The sequence below is a fragment of the Scylla paramamosain genome, chromosome 15 (genome assembly GCF_035594125.1).
Source record: "Scylla paramamosain isolate STU-SP2022 chromosome 15, ASM3559412v1, whole genome shotgun sequence".
Taxonomy (NCBI): Eukaryota; Metazoa; Arthropoda; class Malacostraca; order Decapoda; family Portunidae; genus Scylla; species Scylla paramamosain.
Window position 1 is genome coordinate 8,848,512 of NC_087165.1, and position 18,031 is coordinate 8,866,542.

An 18,031-nucleotide genomic window follows, 5' to 3' on the forward strand; every position below is an offset into this window, starting at 1 on the left:
TAAGAAAAAACCTCTTGATAATAATAATGATAATAATAATAATAATAATAATAATAATAATAATAATAATAATAATAATAATAACATCAACAACAACAACAATTATAACAACAACAACAGTGACAACAAGCAACGTCCCAGCGTCGCGTCGTATTAACAACAGTTGACTGCAGCATAACTAAACACATTCCCTCGCCACCACCAGCGATTAGTTAAACCATTACACTCTGATCTGTATCCGCATCAGCCCTGCGCGATAGCTACATAGGTTGTCACCGAACCACCGTGCACTCAAACGCTCAATAACACTATTATAGTAACCCCTTTTGTCAGACGCAATAATGCACTGCAAAAAGAAACCGGTGCTGCGTTTTCGAGCGGATGAAAAAATGATACGACGATATAACTCAGGCAAACTTTCCTCGCAATGCACAGGAAGCGATGTTGGCGGGAGGAGCAGGAGTAGGGCGCCGGGGTAAGATAGGAGCAGACATTGGGAAGAGGGAGAGAAGGGGAACTGGTTGAAGGAGGAACAGGAATAGGGCGGTAGGGATATATAGGAGTAGACATTGGAGAGAGAATGGGTATTGAGTGACAGAGAAGATAGAATAGCAAGAGAAGCAGAAGCAGGAGCAGGGCAGTACGAAAAGGTAGGAGTAGATTTTGGAAGAGTAGAAGAACGGGTATTAGACGGGTAGGACAGAATAACAGTAGAAGAACGGGTATTAGACGGGTAGGACAGAATAACAGGAGAACAGGAATGTGGGCAACAGTAAAAAGGACAGTAGCAGACACGGAAGGAGGAAAGGTACTGGGTGAAGAATAGAAGAGGATAAGGATAAATTAGAGGAGGAAAAGTTGGTTTGACTGTTGCATTTATTATTATTTTGTATTTTAAGGTTCTCTCTTAGAGCACACACACACACACACACACACACACACATACACACACACACACGCACAGCTTACGTAATGATTATCTTGACAGAAAAAAAAAAAAAAAAACATCAAGACAGACAGACAGGCATGACAGAGAAAGATGATCGACAACATCCCCCCCCCCCCCCCCCACACACACACACACACACACACACACACACACACACACACACACGCTAATAACACTAGGCGAGGAATCAATCAGAACACACCATCTTCTGCGAACTCAAGCGAACTCCCTTCATAAAGAAATAAAATAAAAATCTTGTTTCATACATACATTCGCACACAAGGGTTATAAAAGAATGCTGAATTTTATAGTGCGAGGATTCTCACTTCGAAGAATTCTTTTTTTACTTTGTGATATGCTATACAAGTTTCCCTTTCATATATGTATTTATAAGGAATTCACCTTTCATCTATCTATCTATCTATCTATCTATCTGTTTATCTATCTATGTCTGTCTGTCTGTCTGGCTGGCACGTTTGCTGACTATATCTATCTATCTATCTACCTTCCCACCTTCCTACCTACGTACTAAATATCTATCGTCCAGTCTATCCACTCCTTTGCCTATCTATCTATTTACTTACCTAACTATCAGTCGACAAGTATATTTATCTATCACCGGAGAAACTAATGCTAGCAGTCTCACTTTCCATAATGTGTGTAATGCGAAACATTTATCACTCATCCAAGAAAAATACGCTTTTATATTATATAAAAACAACCCCCCCCAAAAAAAAAAAGATGGTGCTTTTAAAGGTGCACGATATGATGAAGGAAAATATCACGATTGTGTAGAAAAAATACTGGAAACATTCTTTGAATATATCTGTCTGACATCAATCATTCTCTCACCCTGCGGCTTTCTCTCCCACCACCGCCACCACCATCACCACCACAACCACTACTCCCCTCCACTACTAACAACAATAACAAGAACAGCAACACCACCACCGACACAGTAACTCTCAGTGCAATGCTCATAACCATCTCTTAACTTACGTAATTAACACCGTAGTTTTTCCGAGTTTCCCAAAGTTACTATTACACTTAAGGCCACGAAGCTTTAAAATCATCACCTTCATACACAACACAAAGTCTTCAGGAGAGGCTACGTACCCTGCAGTATCTCAGCAGACGTACCTTTCAGGAACTGCCTCCCAATATCACTGGATTATTCTGTTATTTTTACCGCGATACATAACAGTTAATTGATTTTTATGTATTGGGGAGGCTGGCCAAGAGCGAAAAACTAGAGAAAAAGCCAGGTCATAATAACTCTCCCTAAAAAAAAAAAAAAAAAACACGAGATAGAAAACACTGTAGAAGACCAAAGATCAAAGTTTTCACCTCGTCATATAACAGATGCCACTTTTTTTTTTAATGTATTAGGAGACCGGCCAAGAGTGAAAAATAAGACGAAAAAATAACAGTTTGTAATGCCGTTTCCTTCAATGAAACAAACTCGTAGTAGAAGACACTGAAGGAGAGAAAGATTAATATTTTCACCTCCCCACATAATAGATGACACTTATTACTTCATCTGCGTGACCCTGGACTACTTCACTGAGCAAAAAGTGAAATTACTGTAACATTATGAAAATCATGCACATCAAATTGCATTAAGCTGCACGAGTTTCAAGTGCTAAATGATTAACTACGTGGGTACCAATTAGGGTTGTTATGAGATGACCAGTAAGAAGTTTGAATTTCTTTATTACTCCTTTTGATACTAGTGGTGCCTTTTGAAGTTACATTAAACCAGTCTAAGTTGATTTATGAAATACGAAAAGAACAACAAAAAAAGAAAACAATTAAGAAACACAGTATTTCATTTCTCTCCCCTTTCCTTCCTGCTCTTCACATAAATGACAGTGCATGGTGTGTTTCACTATTCACATCATCATACATACAAATAAAGTGACTATTGTATCTCTTAACTAAATGATAAAACAACAGAAACACACCACACCATTTATCATTCTCTTCCTCCTCTTCCTCATCATCATCCATCATCATCATCATCCTCATCATCATCATCATCATCATACAAAGAAAAAAAGAACAAACACACTATACCGTCTGTCTGCCTCCTCCTCCTCCTCATCACCATCATCACCATCATCATCATTATTATTATCACAGCTTCTACAAAGGTATACACAAAAAAAACAAATGACTAACGTATCCCTCAGCCCTATGATAATGACGCTTATCTTGGCAACACCTGAACACCGTCCCTTGAACAGCCCTCGGAAGGAAACATAAGAAGATGAACAACCTTTCAAATAACGAATACAAATCACATACCTAATGATCATGAACTAAACGGCTTTTGTGATTCAGGATAATTTACATACGTGCCTCATTACACCAGGAAAAGACTCACACACGCACGCACACGCACACACACGCACGCACACACGCACCTGTCTCCATGAAACACACACGACACTCACAGACTTGTCTCATTAATTTAAAAGCTCCCCGCCCACACCTCCTTAGCGGGGAGAAAAGAAGGATCTTAGTTCAGGGCCTTTCATCATGATGCGCTGCTTGGTGGAGAGAGAGAGAGAGAGAGAGGAGAGAGAGAGAGAGAGAGAGAGAGAGAGAGAGAGAGAGAGAGAGAGAGAGAGAGAGAAGAGGAGAGAGAGAGAGAGAGAGAGAGAGAGAGAACGATCGAGGTAAATCTGAGTAAGGACAAATTCAGTTTTTAAAATATATCGTTTGCATTGAGTTTTCCAATTACAGTAAGTATAAATCTGACTGACAGCTAGACAGACAGACAAACATTCTTCTATACTCATAAGTCTCACTATCAGCACCAATACATTAAACGCATCTGTTAAAACAAATTATTTCCTCACTCAAAATCGCAAGACGACAAGCATGACTTACGTAGAAAGAGAGATCACTTACATTTCTACAGTATTGCCATGAAAATGCCCTTGATAGTCCCCAGTAATTTGCACTACAAAGGAACAAAAGAACATGGGAATATTTGTTAGAGATTAGACACCAAAAACGTTCAACTCCCTTAATAAAACACGGTGCTTCAGATAAAACGCCAAAACGTTTAATCATCTGAATAAAATATAGGGCAAGTTCAGATAACAGGAGATAAGACACTCCCGGCAGCAGAAGAAGTGACGGGGTAGTTCAAACCTTTTATTCCTTCCAGTCATATTTAGTGTTCTATAAATACCTACACGGTTTTTCAAGTAACAGGTATCACATTGCCATTAGCAGTCAAAGGTTTAATACAAAAAGTACTGCGTCATCCTTTTATTATTTTTCCACAGTTCCTTTCCTTCGCATAGCAAGGGGACGCAAAAATAGAATATATAAAAGCAAAATGAACAAAGCAAAAACAGAGACAGGTATCAATGTCAAAAAAAAGAATAAAAGAAAAGTGATCCCAACATTTCTTTTTCGTTTCATGGAAGAATAAAATCCCTAGGGAGGGGGAGGGGGGGGAGATCCCAACTCCTCCCTTCAAGTGTTTTTCTTTTTTGTTTAACCCTTTCACTACTCCAGACAATTCCCACGCTTTATAACAACACGTACAATATTATTAGTTGCAAGGGAGTAAATGGGAACAGTATGAATGGATGAGTAAGGAGAGACGCTTGTTAACTCCTTCATTCAGGCAAATACCTTGTTATATTTGTCTTTTTTTTTTTTCAATACTCCAGACAATTCTCAAGATTTATAACAACACCTATTATTAGTCACAGGACAGTAAATGGGAACAATAGGAGTGAATGAATGGAACGGACTCAGTAATCAAGTTGTTAGTGCTATTAAGGAGCATTAAGACAGAAGATTAGACAGATTTATGGTTGGGGATGATAAGTGGAAATATGTAGGTTTATTTCATACAGGGACTGCTACGTGTAGGCCTGATGGCTTCTTGCAGCTTCCCTTATTTCTTATGTTCTTTTGTTATGTTCTTATGACTGAGAGATGCTTCATTCAGGTAAATATCGTGTTGTACTTCAATCTTTCTTTATTTAACCTTTCAAAACTGCAGACAATTCCCAAGCTTTATAACATCTATTAGCACTAACAAGAGAATAAATCTAAAGAGTGCGAGAGCAAAGAGTAAAGAGAGATGATAACCCCTCTATTCAGGCAAATATATCTTTCTTTATTTAACGCTTTTAATAATAGACAATTCCTAAGCTTTATAACACCGCATATTATTAGTCACGAGAGCAATTGTGAGCAGTACAAGTGAATGAGTAAGGAGAGATGCTTGGTAACTCCCAAAATTCAATTCATGCAAATGTCATGTTACACTTATTATTGTAATGGTATTCTCAATAATATAAAATCTATGTCGTGCTAATGAAAGGGTTAAAGCACGTAGAAATATAACCACATTAACTTTACATTCCCTTTGGTTAGGAGGATAAAATCATGACAATAATTATGGTACGAAACAATTACATATTTCTTTTACTGCTGCTCCCTGGTAGATCCGTCCCCACATGTAATAATGATGATGATAACGATAACAACAACAACAACAACAATAACAACAACAACAAAAAACCCCCGCAAAAAAAAAAAAAAACAGCACTATTCATCGTAAGACCAACAGATTCAATGCTAACTAACAATTACTGTTCCTATCTTTATGGTGTGTGTGTGTGTGTGTGTGTGTGTGTGTGTGTGTGTGTGTGTGTGTGTGTGTGTGTGTGTGTGTGTGTGTGTGTGTGTGTGTGTGTGTGCGTGCCAGGAAAGCCCGCTAGAATTTCCTGGCTGGCTGGAATGTAACAGGCAATGCTCCGCCAAATTATAGTTTTGGAATTAGACAAACTGGGGGACATAATTTGATAGGTAAAGTTGGGAGGCGATTGCAACGATGCACGACCATTGACAGGCGGCGGAATGTTCTTGTCATTGGTGGAACGCAGATCGATGCAGGCATTTTAACATTCCATCTCCGAACTATTCCTCTTCTTACCATACCAAGCTTCAAACGAAACAAAACAGAATAGAAAAAAACCAAAAAAAACAAAGGCTCATAGAAAAACCTGACGGAATTCTGGACAGGCAAACAGATCGACAGGTAGACGTGCATTTCATTACGATGTGATCAGCAGGTTAACAAGCTCTCTCTGTGTCCAACTATTTCAAGTGGATGTTTTAACTTTGCTCTTTTGGCGCTGGTCGCACAATTCACAGAGGATAAATGTTGACTTCGTATTCAGTACACACTATATGACCGTTTCTTAACCTCGGATGCTGAAGTGGTGTTGGGATATGCTGCATATACGTACTGGATGGCGGTGCGATTTCAGTGTTCCTAGGAAGGGATATAAGAGCGACGAGGATATTTTCTATTTGATAAACTTTAACCTCATTTTGAAGTGCGCACAAGTGATGAAAAACACTGAATTTATTGTTATGTTAGGTTGGGTTAAGTTAGGTTATGATATGATGTCGTAGTAGCAGTAGTACTAATAGTAATAATAGCAGTAATAGTAATACGAAGCCATCACCAGCAGCAAAGTAGCAAACAATTACACTAAACCTGCACGCACTTTATCAATAATTTTCACACACATTACTTGTTCACTCAGGTGGAGGTAACCTGGCAAATGATGAAGGGAAGGGAGCTTGGGGGCAGGTGGGCGATGACAGGGTGATGATGGAGCGAAGTGAGAGGTGAGGAGTGACGGGAAGTGATGGCCACAGTGACGCGAGGCATTTACACTGCAGGAATGATGGGTACCTAATGATGGGGTGTTGAGAGGTGATTGGGGGGATACATCGGTGATGGTTACAGAGGCTGTGGTGATGGCGCGGTGATGAGTCGTAATGGGAGGTGTAATTGGTGGTGGCGATGGTTAGTAGTTGTCTACCCGCAGCTGTGGTGACGCGGGTGCTGATTTCCGACCGTGATTGGTGGTGGTGGTAGTGGTGGTGGTATTATTAGTAGAAGTTGTAGTAGTAGTAGTGCCCACTGTTTTTGTAGTAGTAGTAGTAGTAGTAGTAGTAGTAGTAGTAGTATCAGTAGTGGCAGTAGTAGCAGGAGCAACAGCAACAGCAGCAGCAGCAGCAATAGCCCCATCTAGTTATCGGTGCGCCAGCCACTTAGCGGACCCTGAGCAGTAACCACGTGCGCTCCGGGTTACTGCAGGCGACTATTGGCTTCACGTAATGACGCCACAATAATGCAGCAGTCCTATAATTGCCTCTGTAGTGCCACACCCACGTACTTCCTCGAGTGCACGAGAGCCTTGCCATACACGTGGAGAGCATTCCTCACCTCTCACTGACTTTCTGCCTCTTCCCCCTCCTTCTCTCATTTTTTATTTAAACAGATCTACAATTAACTTGAAGCTACACGTTTTTTATAGCTATTCAAAAAGCCTTCACATAAAACATGTATGAAAAGAAGAAAATAAGTACAAAAAAATATATATTCTACTATATATAAGAAACACAGAAATCATTAAATACATAGCACCAGTATTAATGTATACTCTCTCTCTCTCTCTCTCTCTCTCTCTCTCTCTCTCTCTCTCTCTCTTTCTCGCTCTCTCTAACACATTCACTGGAAATACAAACAGTAACGCACAACGCATCTGCCGCTTTATTTTTCAACACCTTTTTATTTTTTCGTTCATAAAGCCATAGCGGCGAGGACGTTGAGGGGGGTAAGCGGGGTAGGGGTACCTTTAAAGCGCACTGTCCAACCTTGAGTGGCCGCGCTCTGCACCTCGAGGCTACTGAGGATATAAACATGGGGCGTAATAAAGATGCTGCGAAAGGTTATTGTTAGTGTAGTTTTTTAAGTTTGTAGAAGAAATAGGAGGACAGCTAACAGAACTCAAGTTAACGGCTTTATTCGTCTCCCTCTCTCTCTCTCTCTTTCTCTCTCACATGAAAATACTAAGATTTTTCTTCATTAGCTAATCTTTACATGAATCTTTACAAGTCTATACAGAACACGACCCTTAAATAATCTATAATGAAAGTTTAGCCAAGTTTTCAACATTGTTCTCGAAAGTCAGCCATCAAACAGCTTCAGTGTCTAGCCAGTATCCGCCATGTGATAAACTGTCGAGTCGCTCAATGCCTGCAAACTTTCTCGAGGGTATCGGTCAAGTGGCGCCCTAAGGCAGGATAACGAATATGAACAGAAAATTCATTCCACTCGCTCATTGTGACATCGACGCTTATTTACTCGTATTGCGGCACAAAGCACAAAAATTCTGATGTTAAAAATAATCATGGGTTACATCTCTGACAAAACAACATATTAATTCAGAGTCTCAGAAACATGAAGATTAACATTATTTTTATTCAAGCTCCACTGGTAGAGGGTCAAAGAAGAGTTCGTCACGTCACTTACGCTACAACACAATATGTACATCCGTTACAATGAAAAGAAGAAACTAACGTGTGGAAGTCGTTTTGTGTAGCACTCGCCATAAATGAACAGTTACGCTGAAACAATGTTGAGCCAGAGCAGGGTGAGGCAGCAACGTGAATGCAGATACAGGAATACGAATAGAAGGAAATGAAATCACGAAAAACTTTTTAACATTTCAAAAAGCGATGTTCCCCAAGCTTTTAAGTTTTAAGCCAAGTCGTCATGTTATAATCAAACTTTGTAACTTTCTCGGCAAATAAACCATTAACTGTTGTTGTTGTTGTTGTTGTTGTGTATCATGTTGTTGTTGTTGTTGTTGTTGTTGTTGTTGTTGTTGTTGTTGCTGTTGTTGTTGTTGTTGTTGTTGCTGCTGCTGCTTCTGCTGCTGCTGCTGCTGTTGCTGCTGCTGCTGTTGTTGTTGTTATAAAAATTAAACCTACCTTAAATAAACTTACAGCAAATGAAACGAGCGGAGTCACACGGGAATGACTCATTAACCCCGTAGGGAAAATCATGATCGCTACCACTGATAATGATATTAATAGTAAATAGCAATGACGACAACAATAATAACTGAGACGATCAAGAAATAAGCACCTTTGTCATTTGTCCCCTAAAGGTATTAACTTCCCACAACTTATCAATTCATCTATACATATTAATATCTATGGGATTATTGATTAATCTCGGTCACTCTGTGGCAATACACGTCTGCACCTCTCCTTGCTCTCCGAAAACCTTAACTTTTTAACAGCTCCTTAATTAGAAACTATTCTATTTTGTGCTACATCCACCTCTAAACATTATACTAGTTAGTCATTGGAAATTCTAGCCACCTAATTATTTTTTTCTTGTGGGCGCTTGTAAACATTTCCTAGTATCTTTAATGTTGTGAATCGTTGCGCAATCCACTGAAAAGGGATAAGGAGCAAGGCGTCACTAAGTAACAGTGTTGCGGGGCGTTCCTGGTTGATTAGTACAGATGTGATTAGCGTGACCTGCTTGGCTGAGTTTGTGTGACTCATGCTATTAGCCATGGAGAGAGAGAGAGAGGAGAGAGAGAGATGAGAGAGAGAGAGAGAGAGAGAGAGAGAGAGAGAGAGAGAGAGAGAGAGAGTTACACAGACACAGCTGGTAAATATTTTTCAAACATCTCTCGTTTTCTCATCACCTTCTCGTTTCTACTCTCTCTTTCCTAGCATTGTGTCATTCATTTCCTCTCCGTCATTCTCTCGCCCACTCATCCACGTTCATTTCCTCTCCCTACGCTCACACTTACTCATCCCTGTCGCATTCTAAATTTCACCTGCCTTCTCACGCCTTTACACTTATTCCTCACATCACTCACCTCGCTCACTCACCTCATACTTCCCATGGTTTCTCTTTTATTCCTTATATCATTCAGTCTCATATTTTATTTTTCTTACAGCTTGCCGGTCAACTCTTGTCCTTCTTTCCCTTCCCTGACAGACAAAGATTAATTTCTCCTATCACGTTTATATTTCCCTGTTTCTAATACACTCCCTTTATTTTTTCTCCTGCTATTTATTATCCTATTTATCATTCATCCATGCGTATCTTCCTGATTCTATTTCTTATTCTATCCTGATTACCGACCCTCAGAATTTTGCTTACGAGTATATCCCCTTAAAGACTTGTATCAGATCCCCTCTTAACTTACGTCTCTCTTTTGTTACCCTCTTAATCTACGACTCTCATCTCATTCGTTCCTTAAAGACTTCTATCAAATCCCCTGCTAACCTGTCTCTAACTCTCCCCCTCTTCCCCCGTCCACAGAAAGGCATAGACGACTGCATCAGACAAGTTAACCTACATGTTTAATTCTCTTTCGTTTCTTAAAGACTTGTTATCGGATTCCCTCTTAACCTCTCTAATTCTCATTCCTCGTTCCACAGGGAAACACAGGCTGGCATCAAAACCCTTCTTAATTTGCGTCTTTAGCTCTCTTCCCTTCCTCTCCCAACAGAAAACGGGCAAAATGCATCAGATCTTGTAGCTTATCTCTCTAACCCTCTTCTCTTCCTCGGCCCACAGGAAGGCATAGGCGGGCTGCAGATCGTACGAGGGGGGATGATCGCCAGCGGGGAGGTGCACGTTATGGAGAGGCTGGTGGCGGCTCGCATCTCCACCCCGCCCCACGTGCCCATCCGTATCCTGGCCGCTGAAAACTTCTCCATCTCAGCCACCAATAAGGACGGGGCGCTCCAACAGAATCTTCATGAGTAAGTGCTGATGTGGGAGATAATGAAAGCGAGGAATGAGTGAAGGAGTGAGAGGATGAGGGAATGACTGAGTGAGAGAGTGGGAGAGTGAAAGAGTAAGTGGATGAGTAAGAAAGGACTGTTTAAAAGGAAGCAGGGAGTAAATAAATGAGTGAATGAGACAGAATAGTAGTATTAGAGAAAAGTTATGAGTGTTCATTTGGGGGAGAAAGGAAGCGTGGGGTGAATGAAGTAGTGAGTGAAGGAATGACAGCGTGACAGATCTTTACGAGTACAAAGTGATCATTTTCGAGAGGAAGGAAGCAAGGAGATGGTAAGTCTGTGAGTGAGTGAGTGAGTGAGTGAGTGAGTGGGAGAAAGAATGGCAACGTAAGAGAATATCACGGAAAGAAAGAAATAAATAAAATAACGTTGACTGTTATATCACGAAGAAATATATAAATGTTATTCGAAAGGCAATTATTCCAGAGTTTTTATTTTGACGAGTAAAAAGGAAAAAGAAAAATATTACATGTGCACATACTTACATACGTATATACTCTCTCTCTCTCTCTCTCTCTCTCTCTCTCTCTCTCTCTCTCTCTCTCTCTCTCTCTCTCTCTCTCTCTCTCTTCTCTCTGTGTGTGTGTGGTGTGTGTGTGTGTGTGTGTGTGTGTGTGTGTGTGTGAATAAACCAACTAACAGACACTTACATAGATATTAATAGAGAGATTTCAAAACACTTCACCAATTTTGGATAATCATTTTGGCTCTTCTCTTTGGGGACTGGCATCTTCAATGGGCGTCTTTTTCTGTCTTTTTATATCCCTTGACTAGAGCGCTCTTAGACCAAAAATAAGGCCGTCTTAACCACGTCATTTATAGTGCCTTCCCAGTGGATGTGCTGCGCAAAACACGTTCATTCACTCAAAGGAGATAATTAATTACAGAAAGTGCAAAGAAGTTTTACTCACTGCTCGGTGGTGATCGGCGCTCGAGACTCAAGCCTCGTTCCCTCCACGGCACTAACCATAAAAAAAAAAAAAAAAAAAAATCAGAAATAAAAGGTCAGAATAAAAAAATAAAATAAATAAATAAAATAATAATAATCATGGGACAGTTTTGGTTAGACCGAAGTGTGCAGTACGTCAGCGGTTACGACATTTGTATTTTCTCCGAGCCTTAATCTCTCTCTCTCTCTCTCTCTCTCTCTCTCTCTCTCTCTCTCTCTCTCTCTCTCTCTCTCTCTCTCTCTCTCTCTCTCTCTCTCTCTCTCTCTTTCTGAAACACCATAACACGTGCACACTTTTATTTTCATTACTTTTTTCACAGATTAATATCTCATAGATTTGAACATAAAATTTTATTTCCTATAACACTGTGCATATAAGGACTAGTTTTCGTCACCTAATATCAGGGGAACATTCTTATTTAATTTATTTACCTTTTTTTTTTACCCTTTTTTTTTATATATAATTACCAGCGTCTAATGGATTTGTACGTAAAGGTTTATCTCCTATAACGCTGTGTAAGTAAGGACTCATTTTTGTCAACCAATAACTAGCCAGCCGGACAGCGCTGGGAACACAGCGAGGGAAACACAAACACGTACTCGTAAAAGATAAAACAGAAGGAAATTAAAAAGGATGGCTCGCTCGTTTATTCGAGGAAAAATACGATGAAGATTAATAACTATGAGTGAGTGCAGAGAAAAATGTAGCTTTGAAGGATCGGGGGTGGGGGGAGAGAGAGAGAGAGAGAGAGAGAGAGAGAGAGAGAGAGAGAGAGAGAGAGAGAGAGAGAGAGAGAGAGAGAGAGAGAGAGAGAGAGAGAGAGAGAGAGAGAGAGAGAGAGAGGAGGTGAGGGGGGGAGGGAAATAGGTGAGGAAAGAAACAGAGAGAAGAGATGAGAAGGAAAACAAATGCAATAGAGTTTTAAGAAAGATGGAAAGGAAAAGATTGACATTACAGTGATAACAATAATGATGAATGATGATGATGATGATGATGATGATATTGATGATGATGGTCTCTAGGGATCATAATATTAAAGGGTAATGTAAAATATGTGTGTATGTGTGTGTGTGTGTGTGTGTGTGTGTGTGTGTGTGTGTGTGTGTGTGTGTGTGTGTGTGTGTGTGTGTGTGTGTGTGTGTGTGTGTGTGTATTATATAGTGGACTTCTTATGCACATAATTCACGCTTCCATTACAACGCTGCAGGTTATTAAATATAATTAGATGTGGCACATTTCGACACGCTTAATTATTAGGACGTGGAGGTGATGTAGAAAGAACAATTAATCAAGTGCAGACCAGGTTATTACTGTTTAGCACCTTATTTATATGTCAGGTGTTTCTCTCTCACCTGTAAATGTTACCTGAACCTTTCCACTCATTATTCAATTTTACTTATTTATCTTTTATTATTATTATTATTATTATTATTATTATTATTATTATTATTATTATTATTTATATGTTAGGTGCTTCCCTCCACGTAAATGTTACTTAATACTCTCCATTTGTATGATTTGTTCTTGTTCTTCTTTATTGGAGGTTCATAAGTACCATTTTCAGTCTAAATAGCAAGCAATTCTCGCTCTTCAGGCAGAAACTTGACTTGAAATTCTAATATATGACTATTCTGGCCAGAAGGTAGGTCTCTCTCTCTCTCTCTCTCTCTCTCTCTCTCTCTCTCTCTCTCCTCTCTCTCTCTCTCTCTCTCTCTCTCTCTCTCTCTCTCTCTCTCTCTCTCAAGTGAAAGATAGGAGAAAATACAGAAGCAAATATGGAACTCCAGAGTAACTCAACAAATAATAGATCTTTTGACTCGTACATGGCATCATAACTAATTCTAACCACACAAAGGTGATCCATCTACAATAAACTCTCATGTACAAAATTATAAGCATGTGATACAGATGGCGTACGCGCAAACATTTCTCCTCCGCCTCTTAGCGTCTACAATCATTCAAAGCACGACGTTTATGACACCTTTCATCTACTGTTTATTGTTGCGGCTCGCGTGTGTAGCTGTCGAGTAGAGCGTTGGTAGTACGTGCGGGTGTGCGCTTTGAAGCATGTGGAGGAGGATGAAGGGGATGTAGAAAGGTTAACAGTCGTCATGGTAACGTGTGCAGTCCCTCCCTCATCCCTTTTCTTGCACTTCGAGCCCTTTATCGCTCTTTATCACCCGCGTCACCTGTTGCTGCACTCACCGCCCTCTGCCTCTCCCCGCCGCCCCACGATTGCCTCACGTAGCTCTATGTGATGGTTTTCTTGCACCTTTCCTTCAGTCTCGTCTTAAGATTTTTCTCTCTCTCCATTACCGGTAAGTGATAGAGATGATTTTCTTTCCTGCGTGCGTTCTTCTGCTTCTTTTACTCCTCTTCCTCCTTCTCCTCTTCTTCATCTTCGCCTTAGTCGTTGCTCTCCTGTGTCTCTTATAAGAAGGTCTATTGCATTTTGTTCTTCCTTCGTAATCCTTTTATGGTTTTACTCCTGCTATTCTTCTTACTCCTCCTCTTTCTCTTCACTGCCGTCTACCTCAACATTAATAGCACCAGCTGACAATATCGAGTACAGCTATCGTCCGCACCTCACCCCACTGCCTCCCTCACCCGCCTCACGTCACGATATGCCGCCTTTCACTATCCCCTCTCCCCTCTTCACCTTGCATTGCCCTCGCGGGAAAAGCGCAGCGCCAGCCACTACTCAGGAGGAACTAAAACTATAAAACATGAATTATTGGTGTCATAACTGCGTTCTTAAACAGCCGCTCCTATTCTCTTCCCTATTAAGGCCGCAATGACTTGGGTCTATTTTCAGGGCATAGGAGAGAGAAGGGAGGAGGGACACTATAAGGTAAAGTAATGATAGGAAGTCACGAGAGATGTATTACGATGACACATTTCACCTCATGACTGCTAATTTTAGCGACCCTAGGCAGTTTTACTCATTAAAGATTTAACTGGAGGCACTGAAAAGCTTAACTGAATATTCGATCACACCTTTTACTGTCTGTCTTTCAAAATCCTCATGTAAACTTACACAGTACCATTATATCGAGCTGAGAAGAAGGTGTAGCAGTCACAGGGTTAAGAGAGATGGATATTCTGTGGAAAGTCCTGCTTGTGAAAATAATAATAATAAAAAAAATAAATAAATAAAAAAAAACAGACGGGAGACTTGTAATGACTGTAACTGAGGACAGTGATTTAAACAGGCAAAGTGAAGAAAGAACGAAGGACAGGAAGAGAAAACAACATGGATTTGAACAGAGGCTAAAATGAAGGAGGAAGGAAAACAGAAAGACGGAGAGGTGAAGGAGAAACAGAAACAGCAACTAGAGACGTGAGAACGATTTAGTGTTTGTGGCTGAGGAAGGCACGGAAGACTGAACGTGTTGAAGATTGATCGGCTGTGGAGACACCTAACGGAAGCAGGCGAAAGATTCCTCTCCTTCCCGTCCGTTCTTTACTGTGGCCTGTGAAGACACCCCTACTGCCTCCTTACCCGCCACCTGTGTACTCTTGAAAATACCAAAACATTTTCTACATTCCTCGAACGATGGCCTTTCTTAGTAAACCCAAAAGAAGGGATAACGAAATAATGTGCTCTTCTATACACGCCCGACACAGTACATGCAAAGGACGCGACGAGGAGTTCTGAGGGAGAGGCAGACGGAGGCAAGGGAAGACGCAAGGGGAGGTTACATTAGAGTGATGGCACTTCAGGGACCAAAGTACTTTCCTCTTACGTGTACTGTACATAATAAACTGCTTTGTGACTCACGGTTTGCCATTATATTCCCTGTTTCCTCGTTCTTTGAAGAAATAGGGAAAGGGAACAAAGTGGTCGAATACTAATGAGTTATCAAAAGATTCTGGCGCGAGAGTAGAAGATAGATGAAGGGAAGGCCTTGGTGAATGCTGTATATAATAATTCTTGTGTACTCTGAAATGCTAGTCTTGAATAAAACATGTAGATACTTGTGCAGGTGTATTAGGGGCGCTCAATAGGCTTAGCTGGGCTCCAGCTATAAAACTATGAGTTGTTTTGCCTGACAGTGAATGAGATGCTGATCATGTTTGCATTTACATATTCACTTTAACGATAAACATGTGGTGGTTACAAATACATGAGGCAGGTGAAATGAAGAGGGTGTAGTGATGGAGAAAGGAAAACAAGGAGAGGAAAATAAGTGATTTAAACAGGCAAAGCGAAGGATAAACGAAAAAAAAAATGAAGAAGAGAAAATAACAGGGATCTGAACAGAGGCTGAAATGAAGGAGAAAGGAAAACAGGAAGAAGGCGAGGTGAAAGAGAAACGGAAACAGCAAGATATGATGATATGAACAAAAGTGAAGGAGAAACGAGAAAGAGTAAGATGTGAAAGCAAAAGTCAGTGAACAAGTGAACAAAACAGTGGAAGGAGGCAGACCACCTCCTCACTGTAGACACAAGAGAAAATTACAAGTAGTGCCACTTACCAAGAAGTCAAGATTTCGTGTCCTGACCAACCTGACACTGACATCTGGTGAGACCCGCCCCTTCCCTTCTCTTACCATCCCTTACCATTCCTTTCCGCCAAACGCCCCGGCTCATCTTTTCCCCTTCCCGTCCCGCCCCCGTAGTGAGGCCATCTTGCACCCTCCCCCCCTCGCTCCATAACACATTGCCAGGCCGTCCCGCAGTGCACCTCACTGGGAAAACCTCATCATATTTCCCTTGACGACTTTTGAATTTATGCATAACATGAAAATGCCCCTGTTATTATGTACTATATCAGCGCCTAATGAATTTTAATCCGGCATTATCCTGCAAAATATGTCTCCGCCTCCACGGGCTGCGGCGAGGCGGAGGAGGAGGCGGAGGAAGTGGAGGCGAGGTGGAGGCGAGGTGAAGCGGTCTGTCTGCCTGCCTGCCTGCCTACCTGGGGAGGGTAAATGCCTGCATACATCATTGAATATATACTTTTTAAAATATTTCGTATGTATATTTTTTTTTCTCATGTTTTTTTTTTTTTTTTTGAGTATAGACAGGTAGGTAAACTGTGCCGCAGGATATTCGTGTTTTATACTGGTAGTGATCATGGCTGCACATTTTTTTTTCGTTTGTTTTTGTTTTGTTTCCTCCCGCTGCATCGGTGAGCGAGCAGCGGGTCTGTGGTCTGTGCACCGCCACACACCTGCTTAAATCAACGGAAATGTTCTCCTCTTGTAAAATGTTTGTAGTTTTTCTTTTTCCATACGTGTGTGTGTGTGTGTGTGTGTGTGTGTGTGTGTGTGTGTGTGTGTGTGTGTGTGTGTGTGTGTGTGTGTGTGTGTGTGTGTGATGTAACAAATAACTTTTTTTTTATATACCTGCAACGTAGCCTCCGCCTCAAACACCCAAAAGAAATCAATGAAATCCTCATAATTAATTTCAACATTGATTTCAACATTAATTTCAACATTAATTTCAACAAAAACGTCCCGAAGAAAGAAGATTCCTACACAGGATGTTTAGTCTCAGACCTCCCTTTTAGGACACAACTAGCGGTCTTCTCCCCCTCAGGCGTCCCCTCTCCTCTCTCTGCACCAAGGCTCCTCACGGTCCTCAACCTTCGGGAACCAGTCGGCCACTTCAAGATGCGATCGACTGCATTTGTACTCAAGACAGCAAAAAAGCCAACAAGGCGTTCCTAAGCGCTGAAGTACAAAGTTCTGTTTTCACACACATGCCTTGGGTCTAGAGGAGATAAAGATTCAACAAACGACTCTGTATTATAGATTGAACGATTTAGCTTTTGGCTTCCTTTATATTTCTTACGTTCTTGTGTTCTTACTCTCGTCCGTAAACAGATTTCGATTTAATAGTGAAACTACTGCTATATTATTTTAACACATAGCGAAAAAACTGCAACCATTTACTAATTCGTTTGTATTTTCTGTACGTGCAGTTCATTATGACGTTGTTTAATGCATAGCGTAAGCGAAACACATGCCGTGAAAAACTGTGGCCTTAAAGCATAAATTTTGCTCGTTGTTCACAATGCCACGTATCAAACTATTGCTGGAATATGAGAGGGTGTACAACTGTGCATACGTGCCGAATATTTTACTCTCTTGTATCAGTTGCATTTGAACGTCCTCCTTTCTTCACTCCATTCATTCTCCGTTCAAACACAGCATCAACCCATGACAGGCCGTGGGTTCGATCTCTATAAAATGAATATAGGCTCTGCTGTTTGATACAAATTACATATTCATGCATTAATTTACTCGTGTATCCATCCATTTATTTGTTTTTATGCCCTGAATGCTGCATCATTTTTCAACAAATTTATTCAGACAAACGGGGAAAGGATGAATTGAAAATGAAAAACATCGATGCTTACATTTGCATTTTTTATTGTGTTCTGTGTGGGTATTGTTCGCTGACTCTTATCCTGCATTTCCTGTTTTATATGTACGAGTTTACTTCTCAGTA

General features: G+C 40.6%; 1 protein-coding gene across 1 annotated transcript in view; it reads left to right on the top strand.

Moving 5' to 3' along the window:
- Positions 1–18,031, top strand: part of LOC135107370 (zeta-sarcoglycan-like) — a 48,766-nt gene that overhangs the window by 7,440 nt on the left and 23,295 nt on the right. The window contains exon 2 of the mRNA XM_064017133.1: positions 10,392–10,579. Coding sequence (XP_063873203.1) covers positions 10,576–10,579 — 4 coding nt within the window. The 5' untranslated portion in view covers positions 10,392–10,575. The remainder of the gene's footprint in view (positions 1–10,391; positions 10,580–18,031) is intronic.